This window comes from Polypterus senegalus, chromosome 12 (assembly GCF_016835505.1).
Source record: "Polypterus senegalus isolate Bchr_013 chromosome 12, ASM1683550v1, whole genome shotgun sequence".
NCBI lineage: Eukaryota > Metazoa > Chordata > Cladistia > Polypteriformes > Polypteridae > Polypterus > Polypterus senegalus.
In genome coordinates this window covers 95664520-95680379 of record NC_053165.1, presented here as the reverse complement: position 1 = coordinate 95680379, position 15860 = coordinate 95664520, and the positions used below count along the sequence as shown (strand labels likewise).

The 15860-nt window shown below is 38.2% G+C and overlaps 1 protein-coding gene across 6 annotated transcripts in view; it reads left to right on the top strand.

Moving 5' to 3' along the window:
* LOC120541397 (kelch-like protein 25) overlaps window positions 1-15860 on the top strand; it is a 67641-nt gene that overhangs the window by 16615 nt on the left and 35166 nt on the right. For 3 of the 6 annotated variants that reach the window (XM_039772980.1, XM_039772983.1, XM_039772982.1), the window contains exons 2-3: window positions 1339-1460; window positions 10934-12785. In XM_039772980.1, the coding sequence (XP_039628914.1) occupies window positions 1339-1460; window positions 10934-12747 (1936 nt within the window). In that variant the 3' untranslated portion in view covers window positions 12748-12785. Of the gene's footprint in view, window positions 1-1338; window positions 1461-10933; window positions 12786-15860 lie in introns of those variants that run through there. The other 3 variants (XM_039772985.1, XM_039772986.1, XM_039772984.1) reach the window with 2 other exon arrangements.

Here is a 15860-nt window from a genome sequence, read left to right as displayed (position 1 = left end):
TTCACTTTACATTGTCAGAAAGCTGGTTAACTCCATTACCACAGATTTAAACAATAATGTATAAACATGAAAATCATGCTGCATTTTCACCTGTATTATAATAATTTTACTTTTCAATCTTTTTTTCATCGTTTCCCAGTTAAAAACCCCTCTGTGTTACAGTATATCAGAAATTGAGGCAAACAAATCATCTGATGGGTAATGTTTCAGAACCTAAGGGTAGGAGCAAAAGCATCATTTGTTTACCAGCATGCAGCAGCCCTAACCCCAGAACACAATTAATACATTTATATTACATTACTAAACATGGCCTATTTATGTTTCTTCTGGACAGTTTATAAAAAACTTAAAGCAAGGTGGAGTTTCAACAGGATGTTTGATAGCCTTTGTGCATTTTGATTTCTCATTCATTTTATTTTGTCCTCATTCAAATGTGAAAACCTTTATATTTTTTTTTTTTTTTACTGCTCTTTTTATGAAATATAATTTTATGGTATCATTTTTATTAAACTCTTTAAAAATCTTTCTCTGGAACATAACTAGAAAAATGAAGACGCATATCAATAAGAGTAAAACATAACTTATATAATACTGTATTCTCAGAACTTATCAAATGTATTCAGTATTACAGGAGTCAAAGAAGCACGAGAATGGAGCATCAATCTATTGGAGGGCCAACTTGTGCAAAAAACTTAAACAGGAATGTTTTTCTAATTGACAGCTAACCTAACATACATATGTTTTAGGAGGAAAAACAGAAAACCTGATAAATATCTAAAAAAAAAAAGTATGTTTGCTATAACAAAGGAAGGAAATGTTTCAACATAAAACAAGTTAATTTCGTGTGACCCGTCCATCTTACAGTAGAGAACTGAGTTAGGCCCAAGCCACATAATCCCATTCCAGTGCAGACAGCTGCTTTTATTCTTAATACGATACATTCTAACATATAGTTACTAGAACTGCTAGTGTGAAAGGAATTTAACATAGCATATTAATAGTCCAGCTAATCTGCAGCAGCAGGAAGCTGCAGTGCTAGATGACAGAAAATCACTTTTGAATTATTGTTTTCTCATAAGATGTTGCTGAGATAAATTGTATTGTGGAACGGTTGCAGTGGACTTGTAAGATAGTCACCGTCTAATTAAATGAGATAAAAAATATGTTATATAGTCATAGTCATAACCTCTTAGCAAAGTAATGTCACGTAAAATATTGACTCTTTTATTTCCATTATGCATAATGATGCAATACATCAGCTTTCACCACTATCGCCAACAAAAAAACATTTCTTTCATCTTTTTTTCTTTTTTTTTAAATTTTAATTGTGCATCATAGGAATCATCAAATCTCACAGGTTATTGAAGGACCACTTGGACGGCTGTGGAAGAGGCAGATGCAGTCTTCCTCTCAACTCTTGACTGTCAGTAGATGCACATGGGTCAGCAATCTTTGCCGGCGTAAGTGATTTCCCAAATCCCAGTCCACAATTCTTTCCTTTAATTAACCCAGCAACGTCCCCAGCAGAAACTTTCCTGGTTACCTGCATGATACGTACATTTTTAGTGCTTAAATCAAACATTTTTTTTGTTGTTTACCACTGATCCCACATCGCATTCAACCTTTATTTTTTGTATCCTGGTCCTTTCCTATCATTTTGCTTATGTGCTGTTAAAGTTATTTTATTATCACATTTGCATTTTATGCTGTTACGTTAATTTTGTTTAATTGCGTTCTGTAAGTTACTCTTAATTATGTCATTTCTTTCCTTAAAGCACTGAGTAACTTGCATCCAATTTCAGTTTCATGTTTCATCAGCTCTGGAGATGCCTGATGTGCTTCCAGCAGGTGTTTACTTTTCTTTTTCCTGTAAAGCTGAGCTGGCTGTTATAACTAAGGTGTTAGTGGCACCTGTTTGCTGTTTTTTTTCCCCGCACTAAAGCTGAGCTGACTAGTCTGTCTGAGACTTAAGTACGAGGTATTTCCCTTACTTTGTCTGGCTGGCCTGGCCTGTGCTTAATTGGATGGCATGTTCTATCCTGTTCATTCTCGGTGAGCTCACTTGTCTACCAGGGTCATGAATGGAATGCTTTTTCTTTCTTTCCAGTTAGCTAGTCTTGCAATTGTTAGTTAGGGATTTATTTTTTAATTCAAATACATTTGGCCGCACAATGTACACAATCGCATTCTGTACTCTCAAAGTTGATTTTAGTCATTGTTCACATTTGGTAAGTAAATGGCTTTTGCTTGGTATATGGTGGAGGTAATTTCTTTTTCTGTTGTTTTAGTGATCACTAGTTTCTAGTGAAAATCATTTTTATATATTTTTTTTTTTAAACTTCATTTGTTTTAATTAATTAGTACATTAACATACTAATTCGTATATTAATTAGTATATACAGTATATATAATGTGTATGTGTGTATATATAGTTCAGATGTCACAGGTAACAAATAGAAAAGATATGGTTTTCTTTATGCTGTCGTTTTTTAAATTACATAGATCATGAGATTAACAAAGGTATTAAGAAATCCTGCATCCTTACAAGTTCTCACATTTTTCCTACAGAAACCTCTTTTGGAACCTTGACATTAGAATTCAAGCAGACAACTCTGTGATGCTCACTCTAAGTGGTCTATTTTTATTACTGAAATTATTCATTATCCACACATCACATTTATAAAAGCACATTTAAACAAAGTAAAATGCATGAAAAAGCCCCTTGTGGGTCCTCAAGTCTGAGAGTACAAAAAAGAGATCAAATTACTAGATGTATTATACTTTCTTGAACAAAATCCAGTTTTGGATATCATTAAAAATGGATAGATCACATACTCCAGCAGCAGTATACTGATAATTAAACAATATTAAATTAAAGAGTGATAAAAATGCAGGTATAACAGACAGTAACTTTGTATAATGTTAATGTTTACCCCCCGGGTGGAATTGAAGAGTCACATAGTGTGGGGTCTCCTCAGTCTGTCAGTGGAGCAGGACGGTGACAGCAGTCTGTCACTGAAGCTGCTCCTCTGTCTGGAGATGATCCTGTTCAGTGGATTCTCCATGACTGACAGGAGCCTGCTCAGTGCCCATCGCTGTGCCACGGATGTCAAACTGTCCAGCTCCATGCCTACAATAGAGCCTGCCTTCCTCACCAGTTTGTCCAGGCGTGAGGCGTCCTTCTTCTTTATGCTGCCTCCCCAGCACACCACCGCGTAGAAGAGGGCGCTTGCCACAACCGTCTGATAGAACATCACCAGCATCTTATTGCAGATGTTGACGCGAGCCTTCTAAGGAAGTATAGTCTGCTCTGTCCTTTCTTACGAAGAGCATCAGTATTGACAGTCCAGTCCAGTTTATCATCCAGCTGCACATCCCAGGTATTTATAGGTCTGCACACAGTCGCCTCTGATGATCACGGGGTCCATGAGGGGCCTGGGCCGCCTAAAATCCACCACCAGCTCCTTGGTTTTGCTGGTGTTCAGTTGTAGGTGGTTTATTACTTTGTTAAGCAATATTTGAAAAAGAAACTAAATTGATTTTCAACAAAGAGTGCTCAAGAAAAGTTTATAAAAAGAGAATTTCCATTGAGTTAAGGATAGAGGCAGTTTTTTTTTTTTCTCTCCAGTGGGAGGCCAGGATTAATTTTGCTGCAATTATTCATAAAGAGAACTGGAGATAACATGAAGAAAACAAGTATAAATCTAATAGAAGAATGACATGAGAGAATAGCTGAATGTCAAAAGCAAAAAGAAGGCTATAGATGACCTGAAATGGGATACTAATAAACATATCCAGGGCATGTGAATAAAACTTCCTGAATGATAAAGGAATATTTCATGTATTAACCAGAATCGCAGTAAGAGATTCCACGGTAGCCATTTTTACAGACTTGCCGTACCTTTTCAATTTAAACAAAGCTTTTTTTTTTTTTTATGCTTCAGAAACATGCTTTTTCTCAAGGTGTTTTAGAACTTCCTTGTATATTAAAATTATTTTTACTGTAATCGGGCCTATGTACTGTTGTGAAAGAGCCATATTGTGTTTATGTGTTTTCAGGCTTTGGCAGACATTGACATTGTGGCAGAAATTAGAAATTGCTGTAGCAAAATGGCAAGTTCCTCAAGTTAAAGGCTGAAATTTAATGCATTACCTACTAGTAAACACATTTCTGTTTTACTTAAAATTAAACTCGTCTTGGAGTGAAAATGTCTTGATAACATTGTACTTGTTATGTGTACTGTCTTTGAGATCGTGCACCTAGTTTATGATGTGTGTGCCAGCTTAGTGTTGACTGTGATCTTGAGCAGGACTAGTCTGCTGTCATATTTTTCTCTTATTAATTTCGGGTTGAAGTATAACTACTCCTGGCAGACTATCCAGGTGAGCAATTTAAGGAAGTATGTGTGATGTTGGTGATGCACAAATGATACAATCAAGAACATTCTTGCCAGGATGTTCTATTCAGATATGCATTGAGTGGGCATATTTATTTAAATAGATCTGCCTAATATTGAGCCAGTCCCTCTTCAGATCCCTTAACCTGACCGTATCAAGGCATGGCCACAACAGGGCTTTTACTGTAAAGCCATTTCACAGATTGGTTCACTCTACAGTTAAATTTGAAAGTATAAGATGAAAATTTTAAGAAGCGGTGGTCTGGACAGCAGAAAATATTGGGCAACCCGTCTTGGCAAATACTGATGAAGTGGTTCATATGGAGGAAATGGACCATCACTCTGACAGATATTGTGAATCTGCTACTACTAGTTGTGTTGCTAGTGGTGGTGCACTGTAAATTTGGAGAAGTTAGGCTGTACTGACATAGACTACGTTGCCCTTTTTCTTTAAATTGTTTGACATTAAATTTAGATTATTACTGTTTGACATTAAATTTAGATTATTTGAACAGGTGCCCCTGACAAATCATTATGAAAACAAAAAAAAAATATATAGTAATTGACAGTAAGGTTGTAATTTTTAATGTTCGTAAAATACATTATTATAAACTATGTATACCTGTATTGTCCTAGTTGTACAAAAATTGAAACTTTCCCTTTGAAAATAATCGGTCAACAGTTTCCTCTTTGTTCCTATTTCAGCTACTATCGTTGATTAGTATTACTAAGATTACAATGCATATGGTAACTTGTAAGGAATTACCATCATTAATCGGTAACACTGGTATAGGGCAGAGACAGAACCTAAAACTGCCTAGAGACACTATGGAGTTATCTAGAAAATGTGCATAGGTTTTCCTCATTCAAGTTTGGGCTGGAGCATTTGTGAACATATCAAGATTTTTACCATCCTTTATAAACGAACTATAGATAAGGGTGATATAATGTAACACATCATGTCACATATGCATTTTATGGTCCATTGTATAATTTAAATATACTTAAATGCAAGCTTCACATGTAGAAAAAGTAAGTACGCCCCAGGGGTGGCACCAGCATTGGGCCCGGGTGGGCCTGTATCCACCTACTTTCCTCACTGGCCCTACTCAAAATGATCAATGTGAGGAGGACTTGGGATCAAACACGCCACCTCATGATTACAAGAGGGCAGTTCTTCCCTCTGCACCAGCCAAATTGATACGTTTTACTTTGTGTCACTTGATATTTGGGCTTCAGTTTTTAACACATTGACAACAACATGTAAATTCAATAATTTCTTTTTCTTCGTTTATTTTCTTCAATAAAAGTGCACTTGTTTTGTTGTACTTTTTGTGAAAGTGTTTATTTGATATTTGGAATTCAGTCTTCACACATTGTACACTTCACATCAGCATTTTATCATTGTTACTATAACATGAAAAACGTTTCTGTTTTAGCTATGTGTTCAACATTTCTTGCCTTGCATTTCCCGTCATCCTGCATTTGCACAGATCGTTGTAGACATTGAACACACATGAAATGTATGTATTCCAAATAACAATATATTATTTACCGTATACAATTCCAGACGCCTCACTCCCAGATAAAGTGACTTCAGCTGCATCAATGGGGGATGGGATAGCAGGCTGCAGGTGTTGACTGACTCATTTTGTAGAAAAAAGATGCTGATGATATTTTTGTAGGCTTCAAGGATTCTAAAGTTAAAATACCAGTTGATTATAAATATACACAGGAAATTCAGCAGTGTTTATCACAATAAAAATGCTTAACTAAGTTTAAAGTAACCAACAGAAGTGCAAAACGTGCTCTAGTCTGATGTCTGCATCAAAGTTTGGTGATTTTTTTTTTTTTTTTTTTTTTGATTTTTTTTATTCCAAACCCCCCCCTAATGGCTAGTGGAAGCCTGCCGCTGTTTAATTTAGTGATGGATGTGCTACCAATGCTATTACAGAGTGAACTGGAAAATCTACAACCAGATATGTCTGATATCCATAAGCCACCAACTCAATTGGTATTAATATTTCCAACTTTTGTTATTGCAGATAAGGTGTGCCACTTTGCCGCTCATTGATACAACAGATAATAGTGCATGGGCAGAATATAGGATTTTGCCATTTTTGTAATAATCTAGTTCAGGACATTCACTTGTGTATTCGGAGACTGGAGTGGCATCATGGTGATCAGACTGTTTTCTATGAGCTGCATTATTTGTTTAAAAATGTGCTATATAAATGAATGTTGTTGTTGTGCTGTGTTAATCAGGTGTCAGTACCATAACGAAGTGTTGTGGCCTCTAAAAAGTTCTGGACTGGCTTGCTTAAATTGCCTCACTCCTAACCATCCAGCCCCCAACTATTAGCTACACACTAAGGTTATTCATGTGTTAAAATTTGGAAACTGGCTTTAAGTTAAAATGTCTCAAATGTCCCAAAGTTTCTTTACATGCCTCTTAAATGAAATCGTGAAAACCTTTAACTTGGTGAGACATATTAAAGCAAAGATTCTTTAGAGTCCAATATTTATTGAAACATTATTTAAAAAATAACAAAAATGCTCAAAAGACTAAAAAAGATATTCCTTAAAGGCAATCTGAAGTTAAAACACAAGCTGTAAGCAAAATCCAGAAACCGAGCAGAAATATTCAGAAAATGAAGTAAATTCAAGTGAAAAGCAATACTCGTATGAGAAACCCCTAAAACATTCAGTGTACCACTACCTAAGATCCTCTTCTCTCAGTCTTAAATGGCCAGAGGGAGGTTTCAGCCGTGTTTTTTAGAGTGGCCCCACCTTTTGGGGTAAAATTATATTACAATAGACACTTGCTGAAACATATACGTTATTTATAAACATAACTGTTAAGTTTATTAGCATATCATTTAAAAAATGCTATAAATGCATGGCATATTATTTAAAAAAAGTCTTGGCGCAAACTGCCTCATTTAAACCTCATACATTTAGTTTGGTTTGCTCTTTTGTTGTTGAAGTGTGTGTTATATGTCCAGAAAATCATCCACAACTGGAGAACATTTCAAACAACTGCCAACTTGTCCAAGCCAGGCTACCCCAGTAAGGTCCACCCAATAGAGCAGAACACAGGGTGCTGACAAAAGTCTATTGGAACCCGAGAATTTCCTCAGAGGACTTGCAGGCAGTTCTTGTCACTGTTGATATCAAAGTGCACAAAAGACCCCCCTCAGACATTGCACAGCTGTAAAAAGTGGAATGGAAGAGTGGTAGGAGTTTTCACCTAGTCTGCGTCCGAGACTGATAGGCAGTTATTGGTATTGTCGTCTTGAGGTTGTTACTGTCAGATGGGCAATATGTGTTGTTATAGCCAAGGGCATACTTACTTTTTCCGACAATGGAAATGGTACGTCTGTTCATTTTTTTTTTCCCCCCCAAGTCAAATTTTGCATTTTTTTTTTCTTCACTTACATCATCTTTGTCCAAAGATATTGTTTAAATGAAGATCGACTTTTGATATGTTAAAAAAAGAAAAAAAAATTTAATGCGGTGTACTTGGCTTTTCACATGACTATGTATGAAATTGGATAATGGAGAAAAAGTTTCAAAATTAAACAAATTTAGTTTCCAATGCAAGATACATTGTATTCTGTTTCAATCACCCAGCTACTAAAGGGTTACTTGCTAATACACCATCAGTACAAAGAACAGATTTTATCAGTTTATATTTTGCCAGAGAGAAGAAACATTAGATAAAACTGTACTTAGCAGCATTTAATACAAAGTTTCAGTTTATGGAGAAAAATGCTATATAGGAAGTTCACCAGTTAACTTTATTTAAGCCTTCAGTCTAAAATTGACCAGACTGAAACGCTAGATAGAGCCATATGTGAGCAGGGCTGGTCTGAATCATTTCTAGTGTAAATAAAATGCTGTCATTCTCCACCCAATTAAACACTGGATACACAGCTGTTTTAAAGAGGTTTCAGAAGTTGTTCATGTTTATTAAGAAATCCATAGTGTGCAACAAAAGGTATTGTTGATAAGCTTGCAAATTGATCCGTGGACTCAAGAGATTTTGTCTATATATTGGTCCTCCCAAAGCAAGACTTAAAACGTAACTCGGGGTTCCTGAGTACCAGGCAGTACATTTCCAGTCCTCTAACATTTGTATTTTGAAGCTGTGGCGGGGGGTGCTACCCTGCCGGGATGCCCAGGAGGACCAGAGGAGGGCTTGCACTTCCTCCAGGCGACCGCTCTGGAAGCTCAACCCTATAGGGGCCCAGGGTCACCGCCAGGGGGTGCCCCAGTGCACGAAGAGCGCTGGCCCTCAGCACTTCCACCAAACCTGTGCTGGGGGGGGAGAAGACCAGGGACACCCGGAGCGCTTCTGGGTGCGCAGCTGGTACTTCCGCCACACTGGGCAGTGCCGGCGGAAGATTATCGGGAGGCATCTGGAGCACGTGCGGGTGTGCATAAAAGGGCCTTCCTCCGTTCAGGGCTGGAGTCGGGTGAGGTGAGGACCAAGTTTTGTTGGAGAGGAGTGGAGGCGGCCTGAAGGAAGAGGTATTGTGTAGAGGCCTGGACCTTTGGGGGAGTTTTGGAGTTGTGTGCTTCAATTTATTTGTAAATGTATAATAAACGTGCTGAGTGAACCAAAGCTGTCTTCCACAAAGCCCTTTTCAGTTACATCTTATTTTTTGGAATAATATGAGTAAAACATCATTTTGGTGATTGGTTATGCTGAACCAGCCTTATTTAGCCTATTTTTATCAAAAGTCCGTTTCCTGTCTCGTATCTGAATTTGGCTGGTGGTCCAATGTCACCACACGTGTGACATTGTCAGTGTGAGATCTCATTCTGTGTTTCTGTTACTGATATACTTGTGGCAGTGTGTCTGGTGCTCATTACCATGCCATTATCAAAGCCTCTTTACTTTTGCCCATCCTAGTCTAAGTTATACACATACATATTGTACATTCATCTGTATAATACTATCCTATCTGTTTAATGTACCTTTTATCTTCACGCATGACCTGTTACTGATTCAGATTTCCAAATTGACAAATATACCTAATGAACATAATAAATTGACCCCTCACTAGGAGGAGTTTGTGTCTGTAGAGGCAGTTTTTGCCTTAATGTATAGTCTGAAATTACACCAACATGCCTAATTTGCTTAATTACCTTCTAATAGTGCTAAATATGATAAAATGCAAGACAAATACCAGGAATTCTAGAACAGCACTTTGAGAATAGTTTGAGATTCATGAAAAATTACCATTTTTGGAACATAATTAGTATTGAAAATCTATTTAAATTTTAATTTTGGTAATCTCATGTTGTTATAAATGAGGATTGGTAGCAAGTTACTAGCGTCAGTGAAGATCTACTATCTACATGTCCCCTCATAATGATTTTCCCTTTTAAAATACATTTTCAAAAGATTCATCCTCACTGTTTCTAGCATACTAAGCATAGCTGCTTTATTTTAATTCTTAACCTAAACTGCATAGTGTCAACAAGAAAGCTGCTGCAAAAAATAAACTCAAGCCAACTGAATGTGAAGTATTTAGGTTTAAAATCTTTAAGTAGTTATTTATAGAAAATTTGCAGCTTGGGTGGCCTTGTATTATTTTTATTTTATTATTCATATTCAGTTAAGTCTAATAAAAAAATTGAAGCACCCTAATTACACATACAAAGCTCTTCTAATTATGGATGTTCGTAACGCTTTTGCCATCCTAGCCATTCTCCCCAAGACCTGCCTGTGTTTTGTTTACCCTTGTGGTTTCTGCTCATGTTGTCAGACATTACGTGGCCTGGTGACTCATTATTTAACAGCACTAAATTAATCATTTCTTTTGGGCATCATGCCTGACGGAGAACTGGCTGCTGCACAACATATCTAAAGTAGGTTATATTTCATACACAGGTTTTATACCCTGTGACTTGTATTTCATTATTGAAAAAGCAAAATTTACATTTATATTTAAATTTTCTAGAGATTTGCGGAGTTATATTCATTATTTTAATGTGACATTTTGCTTCTGAATGCTTTTTGTATATGTTAAGTTGAGGAGAAGCAAACATCACTGCTAATACAAATAAAACTTTGCAGATGCTTCCTAATACAGTGTCATGATTCTTGAACTCTGGTTACATTTTTTTTTTTTTTTGTATTTAAAATTGCTGAACTCCAAACTTGACTATTGCAGTCCTTCTGTAGAAGCTTGGCTTATAACAAAGCATTGTTTCCTTGTAAACGGTGGTATACAGAACGTTGTGTTTCAATTAAGACAACATAGTTTTTGCTTAATCTTATTGGATTCCCTTTCATTAAAATAAACAGCCACTGGAAGATATTATTTCAGGAACACAATGAATTTATCCCTGTTTTTAAAAAAAATAAAGTCCAAGTCAACTATTGCTGTTTCAATTCATGTACAACAAATTATAGATAGGATGTTGCCGTACAAGGCGAAAGCTTTATTGTTTTTCCAACGTGTGTGAGGTTATTTCACTGACTTTTTTTTTTTTTTTTTTTTTTGTCTTATTTCCTTTCCCAGTTAGACAGCTAAGGGACGGAGAATCCCTTGAAGATCCAGTTGCCATGTCAGTCACAGTGCACGAGAATAGAAAATCTCGCACCAGTACGGGCTCCATGAACATTTCGTTGTTCCACAAGCCCTCTCATCCAGACAGTGTGCTTACTCACCTCAATACCTTGAGAAAGCAGCGTATGTTTACTGATGTGACTCTTTGGGCTGGAGATCGTTCCTTTCCTTGTCATCGGGCTGTTTTAGCTGCCTGTAGTCGCTACTTTGAAGCAATGTTCAGTGGTGGATTGCGTGAGAGTCTAGACAGTGATGTAAATTTCCATGATAGTATACACCCTGAAGTACTTGAGCTGCTGCTTGACTTTGCTTATTCATCCCGTGTTGTGATCAATGAGGAGAATGCAGAATCCTTACTTGAGGCGGGAGACATGCTTCAGTTTCATGATATCCGAGATGCAGCCGCAGAATTTCTTGAGAAAAACTTGCATTCCTCCAACTGCCTGGGCATGATGCTACTTTCGGATGCTCACCAGTGTAAACGCCTGTACGAACTATCCTGGAGAATGTGTTTAGTGCACTTTGAAGCAGTAATGGACACCGAGGATTTTTGTGGACTGTCAAAGGAAAAACTTCTCGATCTAATCCTTAGTGATGAATTAGAAATTGAAGATGAGCGGATAGTTTACAATGCTGTCATTCGCTGGGTTCATCATGATCTGGATAACAGAAAAGAGTATCTTCCTGAACTTTTGAGGGGCATCCGTCTTGCTCTTTTACCTTCAGAATGCCTGATTGATGCTGTTGCATGTGAGGAGCTGGTTGTTTCTGATAAAAGGAGCAGACAGATTGTGGAGGAGGCCATCCAATCTAAGAAAAAGATCTTACAAAATGATGGTGTAGTTACCAGTCCTTGTGCCCGCCCACGCAAGGCTGGACATACACTTCTTATCTTGGGTGGACAGACCTTCATGTGTGACAAAATCTACCAAGTAGACCACAAGGCTAAGGAAATTATTCCCAGATCAGACCTACCTAGCCCAAGAAAGGAATTCAGTGCCTGTGCTATTGGTTGCAAGGTATATGTGACAGGTGGTCGTGGGTCTGAGAACGGAGTTTCAAAAGATGTGTGGGTTTATGACACAGTTCATGAAGAATGGTCTAAGGGTGCTCCAATGTTAATTGCACGTTTTGGCCACGGATCTGCAGAATTAGAAAATTGTTTATATGTGGTTGGAGGGCACACTGCCATAGCAGGTGTCTTCCCAGCATCTCCTTCTGTGTCTCTGAAGCAGGTTGAGAGATATAACCCGCTTACTAACAAATGGAGTATGATGGCTCCACTTAGAGATGGAGTGAGCAATGCAGCTGTTGTCAGTGCCAAGCTAAAACTTTTTGTCTTTGGGGGTACTACCATTCACCGGGACAAAGCGTCTAAGGTTCAGTGCTATGATCCAGTGGAAAATCGATGGACTATTGCTGCAGAGTGCCCACAGCCTTGGCGTTATACTGCTGCCGCTGTGTTGGGGAGTCAGATCTTTATAATGGGTGGTGACACAGAATTTACCGCAGCCTCTGCTTACCGCTTCGACTGTGAAACCAACCAATGGACACGAGTTGGAGATATGACCTCTAAACGCATGAGCTGCCATGCTGTGGCTTCAGGAAATAAGCTGTATGTAGTTGGGGGCTACTTTGGCACCCAGCGATGTAAGACTTTGGACTGCTACGATCCCACATCTGATAGCTGGAATAGTATAACAACAGTGCCTTACTCACTTATTCCAACTGCTTTTGTCAGCACATGGAAACACCTGCCTGCTTGACACCAAAGGTTACGTGAACATGGTAGAAAGCAGATTAAGTAAGTATTATTTTTTCTTTTTCATTTTTATTTAGAACACTAGGGATGCTCTGATCATGTTTTTTAAGCCTAATTATCGATCACAGATTTTATGTTACTTGATTGATTGGCCGATTCTGATATTTATATATTTTTTTTCTCTTCCTTATCTCTTTAAAAAAAACTTTTTACATTAAGCTCCTGCATAACCGGATGCATAGAAGCCTTATGTCCTATATTAGAGTGAATTTTTATAATTAAACTGAACATGTCCCAGTCTGTGTGCTCAAAACAGTCTTGAAGAAATGAGGTAGCTTCTACTGGCCAAGTTTTCACCTGCCTCAGAACTGGTTTCAATCGCTTGACAAGTGGTCTGTATGCTGGAATTAGCATAACCGAGAGGTGGTCTGAATGGCCTAGGTGGGGACGGGGCTCTGCCTGTTACTTGTTAGGAATGTTTTTGTAAACAAGATCCAGCACATTCACTCCTCTCATTGCAAAATCCACGTACTGATGGAATTCGGGGAGCACTGACTTGAGATTTGCTTGATTGAAAACTCCAATGACGATAAACAGTCCATCTGGGTGAGCATCTTGCGATTCACTGATAATGCTGTATAGCTCTATAGCTCACCGAGCGCTTCCTTAGTGTTTGCGCCGGGAGGAATGTAAACTCCCAACTACAAACACAGTAATAAATTCTCGTGGTATGTAAAAAGCTCTGCATATAACAGTCACAAACTCCAGCAGCGGTGAGCAGTAGCTAGACACTAACACAGAGTTCTTGCACCATTCCGTATTGATGTAAACACACTTGCCATGAGCCTTTCTGTACTGAGCAGATTTTTTGTCAGCACGAAAAACAGTTCAGCGGCATCCGGGATGCTGTTGCCAAGCCAGGTGTCGGTGAAAACAAAGATGCAACAGTCTTTAAACTCGCAATGCATAGTCTGCCGAAACTTGGATATAATCCAGTTTATTGTCCAGGGAGCAAACATTTGAGTGGAATGGATGGGAGAGCCAGCCAGCTATGGCTTGCTTTCAGCCTTGCATGGACTTTTGCCCACTTTCCACGCTTTCGCATCCTTGCACACCGCTTTTGTGTTCCTTCTGTGGCCATCGGTATCGGGCAACACCGAAGATTAAAGGCCTGGTTCTCGCAGCAGCCCAAGATCACGTAGCTTCTTCAACAGATCGTCCTTTGGGCAGACTTTTGGACAATTTGTGTACAGCAAAAGTGTCTGGCGATGGTAGATATGATCACCGGTTGTCCATTTACTGCAGAAGGTTGAGCTAAGAGACAAAATAGTGCAAGATAGAACCATTTCTGGTCTGGAGAGGCCGCTGCGAGCTACTGTTGCGCCACCATCATGTCTGTGAAGCGTACACATTCATGCACATGCAGAGAATGCAGAGAAATTCTTAACTATATTTGCATGTCTGATCAACATATAACATGTTGATGTAAATCTCAAATACCTTTTTCCTAACACTCTTTTTTTTAATAAAGAGTTCTTGCATGCTATCATCATTTTTTAAAAGAGAATAATGATAATTTTGATTTGCTGAAAATGATCAAAACGATGTGTCACCACAAGATCTGGGTCTAAGCATATTTTTAAAATGCTGCTTTTTTTTTAACACTAGGCAACGAACTATTTAAGACAGTGACACACTACTCTGCCCGTGCTTTGTCCATATTGGACTGCATTATCCTGATTAGTACGTGCTTACTTAATAGGTAGCTACCCAGCAGAAGAAAACCTGTGTTTATCTAAGAATTCAAGGACAGGTGAAGTGGTCTTGTGCTATCTGTTCACAGTGTAAATTAAAGTAAAATCCTGAGGTGTTTGCAACCACTTTTAGTGTCTGTTCATTTGGAATGTCTGCCATCTGAACATAGATCCACGAGTAATGTGAAGTTCCCTGGAAAAATTAATTACTGCAATATCCAAACTCATTCTGATCCAGGATCCAAGAGTGAGACAGCAGATTTGCCTACCATGTAGCAAATGCCAAGTGGATCTTGATGAATTACAAGTACGCCTTTTGTGTCAGACCTAATTAATGACACCGTTAGAATGTGAACAATGAAACATATTTGTATATCCTGTGTGTCCTATCCAGAGCTGATTCCTGCCTTTGGCCTGATGTTGCATAAATTGACACAATGTAACATCAGACAATATTCAGCCAGAGTCTAAAACAACTATTACAAATAGAATGTACTGGTACTATATTTCTTTCTGGTGTCACAAGCTCATACTAAACTTTAAAACATTCAAAGTGTTGTATGGATAGAAAACATAAGATCTTCTGAATCTTGCTGGGTAGCCCAATGATACTACTGAAACTAATATAATTGAGTACATTTCTGACCTTAATACAGGTCTCAGAAAATATACCCTTTTGTAAATGAGCATTAGGAAGCAGACCCATCCAAAGTTCTCGTCATGCTAGCAATTGATTTGACACAAAGGAGACAAAATGCTTGGTAGACTATGTTGTCTTTCAGACTAATGAAATAATAATAAACACACCAGTTAAAATGTACTCTGCTGCGGACATAATGTAACGCTTAAACATAGAATACACTATATGGCTCAAAGGTTGTGGATATCTGACCATCCTGCATATCTGAACTCTTCGAACATCCCATCCATGGGGATTAATATGCAGGTGCCCCCGAAATACCCCCTCTCACCAGCGTTTACAGCATTAACAGCCTCCATTCTTTTGGGAAATCTTTCCACAAGATTTCAAAGTGTGTCTGGAAATTTGTGCCCATTCAGTAAAGAAAAGTATTTGTGAGGTCATGAAACTGATTTTGGATGAGAAGACTTGGCTCACGATGGTGTTCCAATTAATTCCAAAGGTATTCAGCATGGTTGAGGTCAGAACTTTGGGCAGCATGCTCATGTTCCTCTACACTAGACACGTCAAACCATGTCTATGGATGCATCGCGAGAAACCAGCAGTTTAGCTGAATTGCAGGAAATCACACGTTACTTTGGAGATTACACTGTTAATGAGAGGCCTCCACTAAAGTGGTAATTGAACAAGATGAATTCTCTGTCCAACATGTAGTATCTTAAT